The sequence below is a fragment of the Aythya fuligula genome, chromosome 27 (assembly GCF_009819795.1).
Source record: "Aythya fuligula isolate bAytFul2 chromosome 27, bAytFul2.pri, whole genome shotgun sequence".
Taxonomy (NCBI): domain Eukaryota; kingdom Metazoa; phylum Chordata; class Aves; order Anseriformes; family Anatidae; genus Aythya; species Aythya fuligula.
In genome coordinates, this window is record NC_045585.1 from 1,226,412 (window position 1) to 1,241,398 (window position 14,987).

The 14,987-nt window shown below is 67.2% G+C and overlaps 1 protein-coding gene across 1 annotated transcript; it reads right to left on the bottom strand.

The window, feature by feature from the left end:
- Window positions 1-1,801: 1,801 nt before the first annotated feature.
- Window positions 1,802-13,773, bottom strand: NUDCD3 (NudC domain containing 3). The gene is made up of 4 exons (XM_032203998.1): window positions 13,561-13,773; window positions 12,069-12,352; window positions 5,739-5,871; window positions 1,802-2,125 (listed from the first exon to the last, which is right to left on the bottom strand). Exons 1-4 carry the CDS (start codon window positions 13,747-13,749, stop codon window positions 1,802-1,804), a joined length of 930 nt encoding a protein of 309 aa, XP_032059889.1. The 5' UTR covers window positions 13,750-13,773.
- Window positions 13,774-14,987: the final 1,214 nt, after the last annotated feature.

The window sequence follows — 14,987 nt, forward strand, 5'->3', positions numbered from 1 at the left end:
AAAAAAAAAATCCTCAACAACGAAAATAATCCCAAAACGTGTTGTGCACAACACCCAGCGGAGCCTGCTAAAAACAGCTCCTGCGGATCTATTTTCATCGCGCTTTTGACAAGCGAGCGGGCGTGACAGGGAAGGGAGAGCACGGGGCTGAGAGCCGGGGCCCGGCGCGGGCCGGGGCCACGATCCCCGGGTGGGAGCAGGCACAGAGCAAGCACCCGGGGACCGGCGGAGCACGAGGCCTTGAAATGAGGCCCCGCTGGGTTTCTCCTTCGGCCGGGAGCTCGCACAAGCTGTGAGCTCACTGAGGGGCGAGGCGGCAGGGGCAGGCCCGGTGCCACGCAGCAGGGAGGCGCTCGGGGCCTGGATTGAGGGAAGGGATCGAGGGGAGAACCAGGGAGGTGGATGGAGGCAGAGCCGGGGGCTGTACGGCACATCAAGCTGCTCAGGGCAAGAGCTGGGGGAGAGGGGAGGGCGATTACGGCCCCCACAAGGGATGGGACCAGGCAGGAGAGGTTTCGCCTCCACCCAGCCTCAGTGCTGGGATCGAGCTGGCAGGGGCTGCAGCAGGTTAGGGCCACGGACCACAAGCAGGCGGATTTTCTCCAAACAGAGCCCCCGAGGTGTCCCACACCACGCCCATGGCGTCTTGGCGACTCCAACGCCGGCACCTTGCGAGTTTTGGCTGCGTCCCCTCCCCGAAGCCCTGCAGGGAAGTCACCGGCGCCTCGCGCTGTGGTGATGAGGATGCTCGCGGGATGAAGGAGCTGGCTGGGGGCTGTGCCACGCGTGGAGGCGCATGGGGGAGGCAGGAACACGCCCCCCAGAGGAGCAGATCTCGGCAGCTCGTTAGCTTGTTGGCTGGGCAGCTCCCATGAATGAACCGCGAGGAGTCTTCGGCTCCTCTGCGCACGGGAAAAGGAGACGCTCCCGGGCGAGAATTCCTCACTCTGCTCCAGTTACCTTACAATTCTTCAAGAGAAACTTCATCCCACCATCAATATGTTGGCAGCCAGCTGGAGATCCTCACAACCCTGCGCCTCTGCTAATTTCAGGCTCTTGCCTCCAGCTCGGGTTGGAGGCGAGGGGCCGGCTCCTCGCGCTGCCCGCGGTCGCTGCGGGAGGCCCCGAGTCTTGCTCCACCCGCACGCTGCTCCCGTCCTCCTCGGGCTCTTCACCAAACACCGCCTCCCTCGCTGGTCCCGGCAACGTGCTCTGGGTGCCCCTCAGCTGCCCCACTCGTGATGTGGGGCGAGAGGTGAGCGCACTGCCTCCAAACCTCGCAGCCCCACACAGGGCCAGGAACCACCGGACCCTGGCCTCGGAACCTCTCCTGGGGCTGCTGCCGGCCCCGAGAGCTCCTGAAACGCTTCTGGGGTGGGCTCTTGGTGGGAAGGAGAAGGCAAAGACGGCACCAGGTGCCAAGAGCCTGCTCCTGGAGGCCCCAACACTCGCACAAGAATTTGGCAAGCGGTTGATGTGGAAGACACGCGAGGCCCCAGGCTGACGGGCAGCCCGGGACAGCTCCGGCTGGGGCAAACGCCCTGGGTCCCAGCGCAGCGGGGAGCAGAGACACCCCTGGGTCGCTGGAGCACACCAGAAACACGCACCGAGGCTGGGAGACCAGCAGCAGTGAGCTGCCGGGCAGCAACAGCCCCCAAACCACCTCAACGAGGACGATGCGCGGCGCTGGGGTGGCAGGGAAGGGAAAGGGAGCAGTGGCTGCAGTGACGGCTCCCAGCAGGGCTGGCAGCGTGCGGGAGAAACCCAGAGCAGGGCAGAAATGAGGGACGGGGGCTTCCCTTCACCCAGCACGCAGGCGAGGGTGGTGTGAGCTGGATATCACACGGGGAGAGCCAGAGAAAGGCGGCGTGGGACACGGCCAGGTCTGGCTCCAGCCTCCTGCTGCTGCAGATTCCCAGGTCAAGCCCGGGGGAGCTGCAAGGGAAGGCGCAGCGAGGCGGTGGGAGCGGTCAACCCTTACCAAAACGCACTTCCCCGGCTCCAGGCTCCAGAGGGAACTCTCGGTGTTGATCTTGTGCGTGAGCTTCCCTTCCATGAGGACGCGCTGGCTGCTGCCCTCCAGCACCGCCACGCGAATCGCGCCGCTGCTGATATCCACAGCCACCTGGAAACGCAGGGAGAGAAAATAAGCAGCGAGGCTCCCGCTCGCTCTCCCGCTGCGCTGGTCGGGGTGTGGGTCAAGTGCACTCGCCGGGGATGAGAGAGCGAGAAGAGCCATCAGGGCTGCGCGGAGCAGCAGGGTGGGAATCCCACTGTCACTTCAGAGCAAACAGCGACAGCTTGGAGAGGAAAGGAAACCTCTCCTGGGATCGGCAGGCAGCAGGGCCCGGCACGCAGAGCCCCGGAGGGACTCACGCCAGCTGGCTCTGCCACAGCCACTTCCCCGTGCCTCAGTTTCCCCCGTGCCTCAGTTTCCCCCCAGAGCAAACCAGCACCGCGGGCCTCCTCCGTACAGCGTGCAGGGGCCGGGTGCCCGCTCGCTGTGACCGAACTGTCTGGAGCACAGCGTGTGCGTGGCCAACACCGTGACCTGCAGGTTTGGGGTTTTCTGACCCGGGAAGGCTCAGCCCCACACCGCAGCTCCCCCAGCTTCTGCTGCCCCAGCCCAAAAGCTCGCTCTCTGGCTTCGTTGGGCTGCTGACGGCCACGGGGACAGCGCTGGGCTCAGACCAAGCTCCTGGCTGGGTGCCGGGGGGCTGCGAGGGGCTGCGAGGGGACGAGGCAGCTCCGTACGGAACGGGGCCAGCTCCCTCCCGGGGCAGCCATATGGGGAACCCTGCTCCGACCTGCCGCCGAGGTGGCACGGCTGCCCCCGGGGGGACAGAGGCAGACTGCGGCTTCGCCCGGTGGCACGGCGCTGCCTCGGTCTCCGAAGAGGCCAGGCCATATGCTGCTTCCCCTCCCGGCAGCACGGAGCCGCGGCAGCGCCGAGCCCAAGCGGGGCTGGGGCAGGACGTGGCCGGAGAGGGGCGGTCGGAGCCCTCCGGTCCCTCGCCTGAGAGGAGGAGACTGCGGTGAGATTTGCCTGCATTCTCTCCCAGAGTTCCCCCAGATCTTCCTCCTGCTCTGCAGAGCTCATTTGAAACGTTATTACATTATCCATTACCTAGGAGATTTCCAGTGACTCACTAGCACCACACAGGCAAGAGCCGGGCAGAGCCGCGCCGCTCGGGGCCGGCACCACGGCTGCGTGGCCGCTGCCGCCTGACAGAGCCCCCAAACCGGCCGGGGCCGAGGAAACACCGCGGCTTGGACGGGAGCAGAGGAGGCCAAGTGGAAGCGGGACCCGTCCCCAGCCCGGCCAGACCCCCTGCCACCATCAGGGGCTCAGCGGGAGGGGGTCCGATGCCCCCAGCCCCGCGGCGGTGCCCAGGGTGCGGACGCAGCGTCACGGCTGCGGGATCTGAGGGGAAGGGGATGGTTCAAGGCGAGGCAGGTGTCGCTCTGGGGCAGTTTGTGGGGCTGGGGGGCAGCTCTGGAAACAGGCAGCAGGCAGCAGGCAGCGTCTCGGCGCGGGGAAACCTGCGGCAACGCTTCAAATGGGGCCACGGGTGCTGGGGAGGAGACGGGGGCTAGGGCAAGGCTTGTTGTTTGCAGCAAAACGCAACGTGCCTCCTCCTAACCCAAAGGGCAGCGCGGGGAGACAAAGGCAGGGGAGAAGGGCGCAGAGACACCCCGAGGGAAGAAGAGGTCCAGGATTCTGGGCAGCCTCTTCGCCCGCGCCGTCGGTCAGAGCGCAAAGCGACGGCGCCGCCCGCTCCTCACCACGAGCCCCCTGGGCAGCAGAGGGCTGCGGAGGAGGCTGGGGATGGGACCTGCAGCAGGGCTGGAAGCCCTCACGCCAGGGAAGTAGCCCGGGGGGGCTCGCAGAAGCCCAGGGCTCCAAGGCCGCCCGCACCCCTCGAGGGAGCGCGGGGCCCAGCTCTCCGCCACGGCTTCGCAGCGCGGCGATTTCAGTGCGCGCTACACCGCCCACGCCCGCCCACGCAAATCAAACAAGCAAACACAAACCTAGGAGCGAATCTAGCTCATCTCCTCCGAGCCAGGCAGAAAAGAGAGGCTGCTGTCATTATCTCTATTTAAGTGCCTGGGAAGCGCTCGGATCCGCGGGCCCCTGTTGCGCCTGTAAGGAGATCAGAGCGGTGCGGAGCGTAAAGGAAGCGCTCCCACCTACCCCTTTCTCCCGATCCCGCTCCACGGACACTCCGTGGAGCTCCATACAAGGAAACCTTCAGCTTGCCCGAGCGAAAATGTGCCATAGCAACAGCCGGGATCCAAAAAGTGTCATAAGGAAGATTTTGAGCAGCATTAGAGCCAGGCATGTTCCGAGCCCGGGGACCAAACGGGGGAGATTTTTAATCTCGCCTTGGCAGGCAGAAGCCGAGGAGCTGATAATTTTTTTAGAAGATGAAGCTGCGTGGTGAATGCAGGGGAAGGCTCCTGGTTTGCAGGAGCCATCGATACCGTGCCCTAAGCCTCTCTAGCTCCAAAATTGCTTTGAAGCAGCCAGCTCTGGCCTGTGACCTAGCCTGCAGCCCCCCACGGCTGGAAGAGATGCCAGGACTCACTGTGAAATGAAACCTGGCTGCGAGGCGCCGAGAGGAGCCCTGGGAGCGAGGCAGGAACCAAAGAGCAGGAGATGCCTCGCCAGGACACGGAAAGCCTTGTGTCGGAGCCATCGATTGCCCAAGAGGGCCAGGCAGGCCCCGGGCCAGGCTCGGCAGAACCAAATTTGCCCCAGGGTGTTGTGCAGCGTGGGGCTGGGCAGAGCGGAGGGACAGAGTTTGGGGCAAGGAGGCTGCAGGGATGCGAATCTGTGGGTGTTTGGGGCTGCTGGCAGCAAACATGACTATGGCAGAGCTGCCTGAAGGGAGCAGAGGAGAGACAGGGCAGAAAATCACGTCCTGTCCCGGCTCCTCGGAGCACCTGCAAGGCCCCCGCGTCTCTGGGTGGTGAAGGATGGGGTAGGCAAAGCGTGACGCTGCTTTTATGGCAAGGGCACAACTCCTGGCACCTCCCTGTGCAGGGAGAGGCGTCGTGATCGCGATACGATCCAGAGGGGATGGAACATCCCCCCGGACACCCCGAACCCTGCCAAGGAGCCTGGCTTTGCTTCGGAGACCCACTGGGGACGCTGCATCTCGCGGGATCCCCCTGTCCCCTTGCTCCATCGCCCCTCCAACGATGCTGTTGGCATGGCGAGGAGCTGTGTGGGCTGCAGCCGGAGAACAAACCCAAGCGTGCTCACTGCAGCTGCCCTGGAAGCAGAGAACGGGAGGTGGGGCAGTTGGGCTTCCCAAATGGAAAAACCCCGAACCAGCTGCGGGCAGGGGGGCGCTGGGAAAGTCCCCGGAGTTCAAACCCGGAGCCTGAGCCTGCTCCGGAGCCAGAGGAGCCCTGCCAGCAGCTGGGGTGCTCGGGGGGAAGGTGACCCCATCGAGTGCGCGTGGCGGGTGGCCGCAGCAGGAGGCAGGGCTCAGAAACCTGGCCGTGAGCTCGCAGGAGGTGGAACAGGAGGAAAACGCACAGAAAGTGCCCAGCAGCACCAAGGAACCCTGCTGGGGTGCTGAACAACGGGAACCAGGCACGGCCCTGTCCCGATCCCCAGTCTGAGGGACAGGCAGGGGGCTGTGGGGGCTCCACGCACGGCTCCGGAGGCAGCTGGGCCCCCAGGGGAGAGGGAGATGCTGGAGGACAAACCTTCCGAGCCTTTTTACCTGTTTGCCCTTTACGATGTGCTTGGGCACCGGCACTTTAATCTCCAGGTCGCTGTAGTCCTGGGACCAGGCGTAGTTCTCTCGCACGGCCCCGTTGTAGCTGTCGGGGTTTGTCTGGAACTGCTCCTGTCTCCTGGGGAGGGGAAAAAAACAAGCGACACGCTGAGCAGATCGGAGAGGGCAGGGGACAGGAGAGCAGGGAGCAAGGAGCAGGGCAGGGCCTTGGCTCAGGCACTCTGTGAGCCCGGCCTCTGGGGGTACGGGGCAGGGAGAAGGCTGCCCGGAGCCCCCAAGCGGACACGGCACGCACCACGACGGGCATGGGACCACAAAAAGGACTCGCGGGGAGATGGGCGCTTCCTCCAGAGACACACGAGGAGGTGCCTGGGGGGGTTATCAGACTGATCAGCAACCCTCGACACGCTCCCAGCCACGGGGAGGTTTCCTTTGACTCTGGCAGGCTGCGGACCCACGCCACCAAAACCTCCTGCAGAGCAGGGAACCGAACCCAAATCTGTTCCGACGACAGCCACGGCGCTACCAGAAGGCAGAACCGTGCTGGGGGGGGTTCGGTGCACACCGAGCACTCAGCCCGGGGCTGTGGCACTTCTTGGAAGGGCGCAGGGGATGAGCAGCCCTGGGGGGCAGCCAGTCCTGACGCCCCCACACCGGGGGGCCCTGTGCCAGCAGCGGGTGGGGGCGGCTTCCAGCAAGTGCCGTGCCCCGAGGATTACGTAAAATCCAAGGGTTATAATTAAATTAGGCTTGGGAGACGTTCAGAGGGGTTTGTCGAGGGGTCTGCGTGCACACGGGGGTGATTTTTTCTCCTTCGTGGCCAGCGAGGGCCACCCGTGTCCTGCCGTGGCTCTGCGCCGAGCGGCTGCGGGCTCCCGGCCCCGGCGGCCCCAGGCGGGCGGTTTTGGGGGGCAGCGCGGCCCTTTTTCTGGGGAATTTTGGCCTTGCTTGGCGTTCGCCCATTGGGTGCCAATTGCCATGGAAACGGGGTTGGCATGGCAGCGCCGAACCCGGCGCTCGCGCTGGTTGGCTCCAGCTGTCGGCTTCCAAGCCGCCCCCGGACCGGAGGAGGCGAACGGGCTGCGAGCGGCCACCGGGCTCCCGAGGGGCAGAAACGGGGAGAGCCGGAGCCGTGCCCCGGCGGGTGTCACCCCCCCGTGGCCTGTCCCCAAGGCAGGGCTTTGCTACCGGGATGGTGGCCCCAGAGGCCGTCCCCGTGCCTCGCTGCGGAGCCCGGGTTGAGGCCGTGCTGCTCCTGCCTCTGCCCCGCGTCCTTGGGTCAGGAGCAGGCACCTCCGTGGTGTACCAGGAACCTGGCTGGGGCTCCAGCCCGGCTGCTTTTCCCTTTCTGAGAGTGTTTCCATAAAATCAGCCCAATCCCGTTCCAGTGCGACCCCCACACACGTGGGTTTTTCGGCACCCCGTGGCCCACGGTGCCGTCGGTTCGCCCGACTCCCACGTCCTGGAGTCCGGCAAAGCCCCGCTTCCAGCCCCGGAGGTCGTGCTGGGACGTGACACCGTGGCACGAGGCAGAGCTCAGAGCTCTCTGAAATCCATCAGTGAGGTGCCAGGGAGAGGGCGCAGCACGGAGTCGCCCCCAGCCAGCGAGGCTGGAAGGGGAACAAAACTCTTCTGCGCAAGCAGCAGGGGTTGAACAGCTCCTCTTCCTCGGGAGGAAGGTGCTGGGGCTGGGTGGGTGCAGAGCAAGGCGTTTCGGGAGGTTTGAGCCTTCCAGGGTCCTCGCCAAGCACTGCAGCACGCAGACACGAAGGGTTTCACAGCTGCCCCGGGAGCAGTCGGTCTGATTTGGGTTATTTCCACGGGGAAACTGAGGCAGGGCGTGCTCTGCCACGTCTCTGTCACAATTTTCTCGGCCTGGCCTCGCTGCTGATCCGGCGGTGGTGGCAGCTTTCCTCCCTGCCCCCTGACTGTCGGAGCCCTCCACGGAGCAGCAGGCCAAGCGGCGAATTCCCCTGCGTGCACCACGGATTCGGGTGGCAAACACAGGAATCGGGTCTGGATCCCCGGCTGGGAGCAGGCTCCCTCGTTGGCCTCGGGCTGCAGCTCCTCCACGAGGCAGCTCCGTCCCCGCGCCCACCGGGCGAAGGCTGATTCCTGGAGGACGAGGGGAAGGAGCCCGACGGAGGGGCCGGATCCGGACGCCGATCGTCCCGTTGCGGTGGTCGCTCGGGTCGGAGGCAGGTGGCAGCGGGGCCGAGGAGAGGGAGGGTGAAAAAGCAGCAGCTTTGCACCCGCCGGGCTTTGGCACGGCGTGCACTTGGCTGCCGGGTGGTGGGGATGGTGTGGGTGGGTCTGTGTGTTCTGTCTTGTTCTATTTTTTGCTCGCAATGTGTCATTTTGGGGGAGGTGAAACCTTTAACAATGCACCGTCGAGAAGCAGCCAAGCTGTTTCGCAGCGCGCGCGCGGCGGTGCCGTCACCGTGTCAGAGCCCGGCCGCACGCGGCGCGGGGCCAGAGCCCGGCAGAAGGGAGCGGGGACCCGGCGAGGCGGCAGTGCCACCGGCGGCAGGGCGAGTTCCCCGCTCGCCCCGTGCACATTTCGGTGCCTTTCCTCGTTCCAACTTCACAGGGCAGCGATCTGTGGCGATCTGAGCCCTGCGGACACCGCAGTGGCCACGGAGTGAGCGTGGGGACGCCCGCCCGGACCCACCGCCCGCCTCAGGAGCAGCTCCAGCAGCAGCTCTGCGCCAGCAGCACCGCGCACGGCCAGGGGCAGGAACCGGGCGCTGAAGGATTTGCTTTGACGTCGTGAGCAGGGAGAAGTAGGGCAGCTCGCAGAGTTCCTCCTCTTCCAGGAGTTTCCAGGCCAGGACGCGGGCGCTGGGCGCTCGATCCGGCAGCGTGGCCGTTCCTGAGGAGGTGCCGAGGCCGAGCCGTGCCACGGGAGGGACTCAGCAGGGGCTCCATCCCGGGGGACTCGCTTTTCTCCTTCAAATCCCATTTTTCACTCGCAGCATCCATCCGGGAGGGCGGTGTGGGGGTGCTGCAGAGGCCCAGTAACCGAAACGGAGGCCGAAGGAGGCGTCAGCAGCACCCCTGCGCCCCCAACACCCCTCCCCGGGTCTCCAAGCACATCCCGACCACACGCAGCCTCTCCTGCCCCTGTCCCCTGCCCCCTGGCAGAGCAGGGGAAGCAGAGGGCAGCGCCCTACGAGGCCGCCCTGCAGCAAGGGGCAGGGACCGAGCAGCCCGGCCCCGTGCCCGGCCCTCCGTCGGCAGCCCCGTGCGGCGCACGGAGCCCTGCTCGGGCCCGAGAGGTTGCCAAGAACGGAAAGATCTCATTAAGCAGTAATGAAGTTCCGAGCAAGCGAGGAAAAGAGAAACCCAGGCACACGGCGCCCGCCTGCCCGACCCGAGGGGGCATTTCCCGCGGCACCAGGCACCGGGTTCAGGGCGTGACGACCCCGCGTGCCGCAGCCGGGCCGCGGAGGGCGGCGAGTTCAGGACGAGGAGCGGGGCACCGGGTGCAGCCCCTTGGGGCAGGGATCACGTGCGTGGAAAATACCAGCCCTGTGCTCCGTGCTCCTGCCGCTGCCTGTGCCAGCGAGCCCAGAGCTGCCTCCCCCCCCTCCTGGGGATTTAACACCTCCCGTTCAGCCGCTCGCGGTTTTGCCGGCGAAGGGCTCGCTGCGGGCTCGTGTCCCCACGCCGCGGGGCTGGAGGCCCCCCCGGTGCTGCGGGAAGGCTCCCGGCTCCCCGCACGCCGCGCACCTCACCTAATTAGGTCTCCGGCAGAGCGCTCAGCGAGCTGAATACCAACCCCCCCTCGCCACCCCCCCTCACGGCACGGCTCACACCCGCAGTAAACAAGCGCCCGGATCCAGGCGGCTGCGGCCCCGGGGCTTTTTCTGGCTGTGTCCTATTGAGGTGGAGGGGGGCAGTTTGGAGGGGAGACCCCCCCAAGCTCCTTTTGGAGGGCACCTTTTATCCCCGGGGGGTGACTTCGGCACCGGAGCTTTGCCTTTCTCCAAGCTCGCGCCCTTCAGGGGAGCTTTCAGCCCTCGCTGCTGATCTGGGTGACCCCGGAGCCGCTCAGGGAGCCCAGTGGCTGCCACCGGGCACCTCCACGGCACCGCCAGCTCGCGGGGGAGCTCCGGAGCCGTCACCAGAGGGCTGGATCTCACTGGGAAATGTAGGTCAAGGACAGCGGGACACGGCCCCGCCGGGCAAAGTCCCCCGGGCTCGCTGCTGTCTGCACGCCGCTCACACACCCCAGGGCTCCACAGCTCCCCGAGGGGCCGGCGCGCGGCCAAACCGGGCTCAGCTGGGGCAGAAACCACCCAAAACCCTGGGCAGAGAGGGGCAGGGACCTCCCCAAACCCCACAACCCCACAGCCCCGTCCACCCCGAGGCCCCGCAGGCTCCCGGTAGTTTTCCACGCCGCCTTCCTTCCCCGGGTGAGCGGCGCTGCGTTAAAACAAGCAGGCGGCTTTTTTTTTTTTTTTTTTTTTTTTTTTCTTTTCCTCTCCTTTTTGACTAAGAATCAGGCACACGCTGTCCCCCGGCCTCCAGCCCTGGGATTTTCTGCTTGTTAAGAGGAAAAAAAAATAAAAATTTATAGGTTTTAATTTAGTTATTTTTGGTGCAGGGACCTAATTTTGGAGCTCGCTACCTTGGTAGGGCAACCAAAGCCCTGAGCGATGGAGTGCGTGCCAGGGGAGCTGACACCCGGCTGCTGAGCTCAGCAGCCCGGCCCGAGGACTCGAGCTCCTCGTTAAGGCAAATTGAGGCAAATTGGGCTCAGGGCACAGGGGGCTCGCTGCGGCCGAGGGCTGAGGGGAGCTGGGGGGCTGCGGCTGAAGCGTTTCAGCCCCTCCCAGAGGTGCTCTGCTCGAGCTGGGCTGCTGCTGCTGCAGGAGAGGGCTCAGGGGTTGAAATCCTTCCTTGAAATCCTTGAAATCGTGAGGCTGTGGGCGCTGTGAGGTGCTGCAGGGCTGAGCTTGGGCAGGGTTTGCCCGGTGCCGCTCGGTGTGCGTGGCTGAAAGGCGATTTCCCGGCCCTGCTGAGCCACCGGGCTCGGAAAAAATGGGGTGGGAAGCAGAGAACCCCAACGGGCAGCAGCGAGCAAAGGCTGGGAGAAGGACGGGGCTGCTGAGGGAGGCACAAAGGGCTCAAGGACGACCCCAGCACCACTGAAAGCCCCCGGGCAGCGTGAGGAAGGGAAGGGGGAACTGCTCCGACCAGGGGAGCAGCAGCGAGGGCTGAAACTCAGGGAGAAAAAAGGAATCCACCAAGAGAAAACAAACGCCGGGCGCCTGCTCTGCTCAGGGAGCTGCTGCCCGAGGCGCACCGACAGCTCGCAGCAGCACCCCCAGCCCCCAAAACCGCCCCGCTGTGGGGGCCACGAGCAGCGGGGTGGCCCCCAAACCCCCCCCCCGAGCCTGCGGGAGGTGTTTTTGTGGTGCAGAGCAGGCCGGGTTCTGCTCTCCCCCTGCAGGAGCCGCGATCCCGAGGCGCTCGGGGGGGGGGCTCGGAGGGGCGCTGGCAGATGTGGGGCCGAGCGCCGGGCTTTGTGCAGACCCCGGGGGGGGCAGCGGGGAGGGGAGGGAGGGGGCAAATATTCCTGCTGCGTCTCCCTGCGTTATCCTGGGCCGCGCGTTATCCGTGCCCCCCCCCCCATTTCCAGAGCGGGTGAATTATTAACAGCCTGCCGGGCGCTTTTCGGGGGGCTCCAGTGCCCCCCAGAGGAGCAGGAACCAACTACAGGCGCGGCGCGGGGCCGCTCGGCCCCACTTCGGGCCCCGCCGCCTTCCCCCAGCCCCCCGCGAGCCGCGGAGGCACCGGGGGGGGGCGCAGATATCCCGACGGGGGGCCCCAAAGCGGCGTGCTGGGGGTGGCAGCGGGGACACGGCGAGGACAGGGAGCTGGGGGGCACAGGGAGCTGGTGCAAGGAGGGTGGGGGGCAGCTCAGCACCCCCAGGCTCTGCACCAGCCCCGTCCCGCAGCCCTGACGCCCAGAGGCTCGAGGTAAAGCCCCAAGGGAACGCTCGCAGGGGGCTCGAGCCCCTCCATCGCCCTCTCCCTTTCCCGTTTTTGTCCCGTGTCACCCGGCCGAGCCGAGCACGAGCCCCTCTCCTCCCTCCCGTTGGGCTCAGCACCCTTCCCTCCTGGCCCTGCCACCTCCTGGGGACACGGGGGTGCCATTCAGCCGGTGCTCCTGCGTCACAGCCCCGCGGGGAACCGCACATCCTCCCCCCCACGACCCTCAAGGGGAACCCTCAACCCCCAGAGGGCCCTCGGTGCCTCCCCCCCCTCCCCAAAAAAAAAAAGGGGCAGCGTAACGGGGACCCTTACGTGGGCAGCTCTGCGGGCTGGGGCTGCGCGGGGGCAGCGGCCCCCGGGGGCTCCGCTGGCGCTGGGCTGGGCTCTGCCGGGGCGGCCGAATCCTGCGGCCCCGCCGCCTCCCCCGCGGGGTCGGGCTCCACCGTGGTCTCCACCTCGACCTCCTGCGCGGCCGGGGCCACCCTCACCCTCTCGGCGGCCTCCTCCTCCTCCTCTTTTTTCCGCAGTTTCGCCTCCAGCTCTCGCTGCCTCTTCTCGTCGTCCTGCCGGGCCATGCGCTCGAAGACTTTGAACGCCTGGGAGAGGGGAAACGGGGGCCGGCTGTCAGGATCTGCTTTGGGGGCTGGGAGGAAGGCGAGGGGACCGGGTGCGTGCTCGAGGCCCTGCCCGCCACCCCTCCCTCCGCCTGCACAGCCTCAGGTGCCCAACTCCCCAACAAACCCAGCCGCTGACGGCCTCGAGAGCCACTGCACCCACAAGGGGCTGCGGTTTTGGGTACCCCAGCCCACCCCGAGCTCCCAGCGGGGCTGGTGGAGGAGCAGCAGCCGCAGGTGGGGATGGTGGCGGCGTTGGGGACCAGAACGCGGTGGCTCAGGTGGAAAAAACGCGGCCGGTCAGCGAGAAGCCATCCCCGCCCTGCCCGTGGGGCAGGAGGTGTTGCCGGTCCCTGCGAGTCACCGGGAGGGCACCGACAGGGCTGGGTGTCGGGGCTGGGGCGGTGCAGGACCCCCCAAACCCCTTTCCACGCACCCCCCCCACCACGCTCACCCCCGTGCCCACCCGCACTGGGGCTCCCGTCCCAAACTGGGGGCTCCGAGCCCCCTGGTCCCGGCTGGCTGCCCCCTGGGCCGGGCAGCAGGGACAGGGATGGGGCAGGGCGGGCACCGGGCCCCTTCCCCGGGGGGTTTCTGCCCCTTCCCTGCCACACCACGGCTCTGCACAGCCCTGGGGGCACGGCCGGGGCCCTCCTGCGGCCGCACGGTGCTCGCGGGGCCCGCCTGGGGGGCTCAGGACCCTCATGAGGTGCCCGGGACCCTCCTGAAGTTGCTCAGGACCCTCCCGAGGTTGCTCAGGACCCTCATGGAGGGCTTGGGACCCTCCCGGGGAGCTCGGGACCCTCCTGAGGTTGCTCGGGACCCTCATGGGGGACTCGAGACCCTCCTGAGATTGCTCAGGACCCTCCTGAAGTTGCTCAGGACCCTCATAGGGAGCTCAGGACCCTCCCGAGCTTGCTCAGGACCCTCCTGAGGTGCTCGGGACCCTCCCGAGGTTGCCCAGGACCCTCCCGAGGAGCTCAGGACCCTCATGGGGGACTCGGGACCCTCATGAGGTTGCTCAGGACCCTCCCGAGGTGCTCAGAACCCTCCCGGGGGGCTCAGGACCCTCCCGGGGGGCTCAAGATCCTCATGGGGGACTCGGGACCCTCCTGAGGTGCTCAGGACCCCCCCAGGAGGCCCCGTCCGTCCCCCCCCCCACCCCGGGGCCCAGCCGCCGCCGCCGTTACCTGCAGGGCCATGGCCTGGGCGGCACCGGGCGGGAAGCCGAGGCGGTCACCGGGCCTCAGCAGGAGGCGGTAGAAGTCGGTTTTTCGGTAGAGGAAGCCGAAGAGGACGCGCAGGAACTCGTCGACGCCGCCGACGTGCTGCAGGATGCCGAGCAGCGCCTGGTCGTACAGCTCCGTCAGCGCCTCCATGGCGGCCCCGACCCCGCTGCCACGGCAACCGCCTCCCGCCTCCGCCTCCGCTTCCGGGCCGCTCGCGCCGCGCTTCCGGTCCGCAGCGCAATGCGTCCCCCCCGCACCCCCATGGGGGGAACCCCGCCCCCCCCGGAAACACAGCCCCGCGCTGCGGCGTTCCGGGGGACAGCGGGACCCTGCGGGGGACCCCGCCCGAGTGGGGAGGGGAGGGGGGCGCAGCTCGGGGGGGGGACTGGGAGCGCTGGGAGCCTCCGGGGGGAGAACTGGGAGCGCTGGGGTGCTGCTGGGGGGGGACTGGGAGCACTGGGATCCTCTGGGGGGGAACTGGGAGTGCTGGGAGCCTCCGGGGGGGGGGGAACTGGGAGCACTGGGATCCTCTGGGGGGGAACTGGGAGTGCTGGGAGCCTCCGGGGGGGGGAACTGGGAGTGCTGGGAGCCTCGGGGGGGGTAAACTGGGAGCACTGGGATCCTCCTGAGGGCAAACTGGGAGCGCTGGGATCCTCCTGGGAGGGGAACTGGGAGCACTGGGATCCTCCGGGGGGGGGGAACTGGGAGCACTAGGATCCTCTGGGGGGGGAACTGGGAGTGCTGGGATCCTCTGGGGGGACAAAATGGGAGAACTGGGATCCTCTGGGGGGGAACTGGGAGCGCTGGGAGCCTCCGGGGGGGGAACTGGGAGCGCTGGGATCTTCCCGAGGGGGGATCTGGGAGCACTGGGATCCTCCTGGGAGGGGGACTGGGAGCACTGGGATCCTCTGGGGGGGAACTGGGAGTGCTGGGAGCCTCCGGGGGGGGGAACTGGGAGTGCTGGGAGCCTCGGGGGGGGTAAACTGGGAGCACTGGGATCCTCCTGAGGGCAAACTGGGAGCGCTGGGATCCTCCTGGGAGGGGAACTGGGAGCACTGGGATCCTCTGGGGGGGGGGAACTGGGAGTGCTGGGATCTTCCCGAGGGGGGAACTGGGAGCACTGGGATCCTCCTGAGGGCAAACTGGGAGCACTGGGATCTTCTGGGGGGGCAAACTGGGAGCACTGGGATCCTCTGGGGGGGGGAACTGGGAGCGCTGGGAGCCTCCGGGGGGGGGACTGGGAGCACTGGGATCCTCTGGGGGGGAACTGGGAGCACTGGGAGCCTCCGGGGGGGGAACTGGGAGCGCTGGGAGCCTCGGGGGGGGGGGAACTGGGAGCGCTGGGAGCCTCCGGGGGGGGAACTGGGAGCGCTGGGAGCCTCGGGGGT

What these genes read in the sequence shown, in the direction of transcription:
- NUDCD3 (XM_032203998.1), bottom strand. Translation starts at nt 13,749, where the DNA reads ATGGAGGCGCTGACGGAGCTGTACGACCAGGCGCTGCTCGGCATCCTG. An exon ending in CAGCCCGCAGAGCTGCCCAC is followed by an intron (nt 5,872 to 12,068) that starts GTAAGGGTCCCC and finishes TCCCCTCCCCAG; the next exon opens with GAGACAGGAGCAGTTCCAGA. An exon ending in ACATCGTAAAGGGCAAACAG is followed by an intron (nt 2,126 to 5,738) that starts GTAAAAAGGCTC and finishes CTGCGTTTCCAG; the next exon opens with GTGGCTGTGGATATCAGCAG.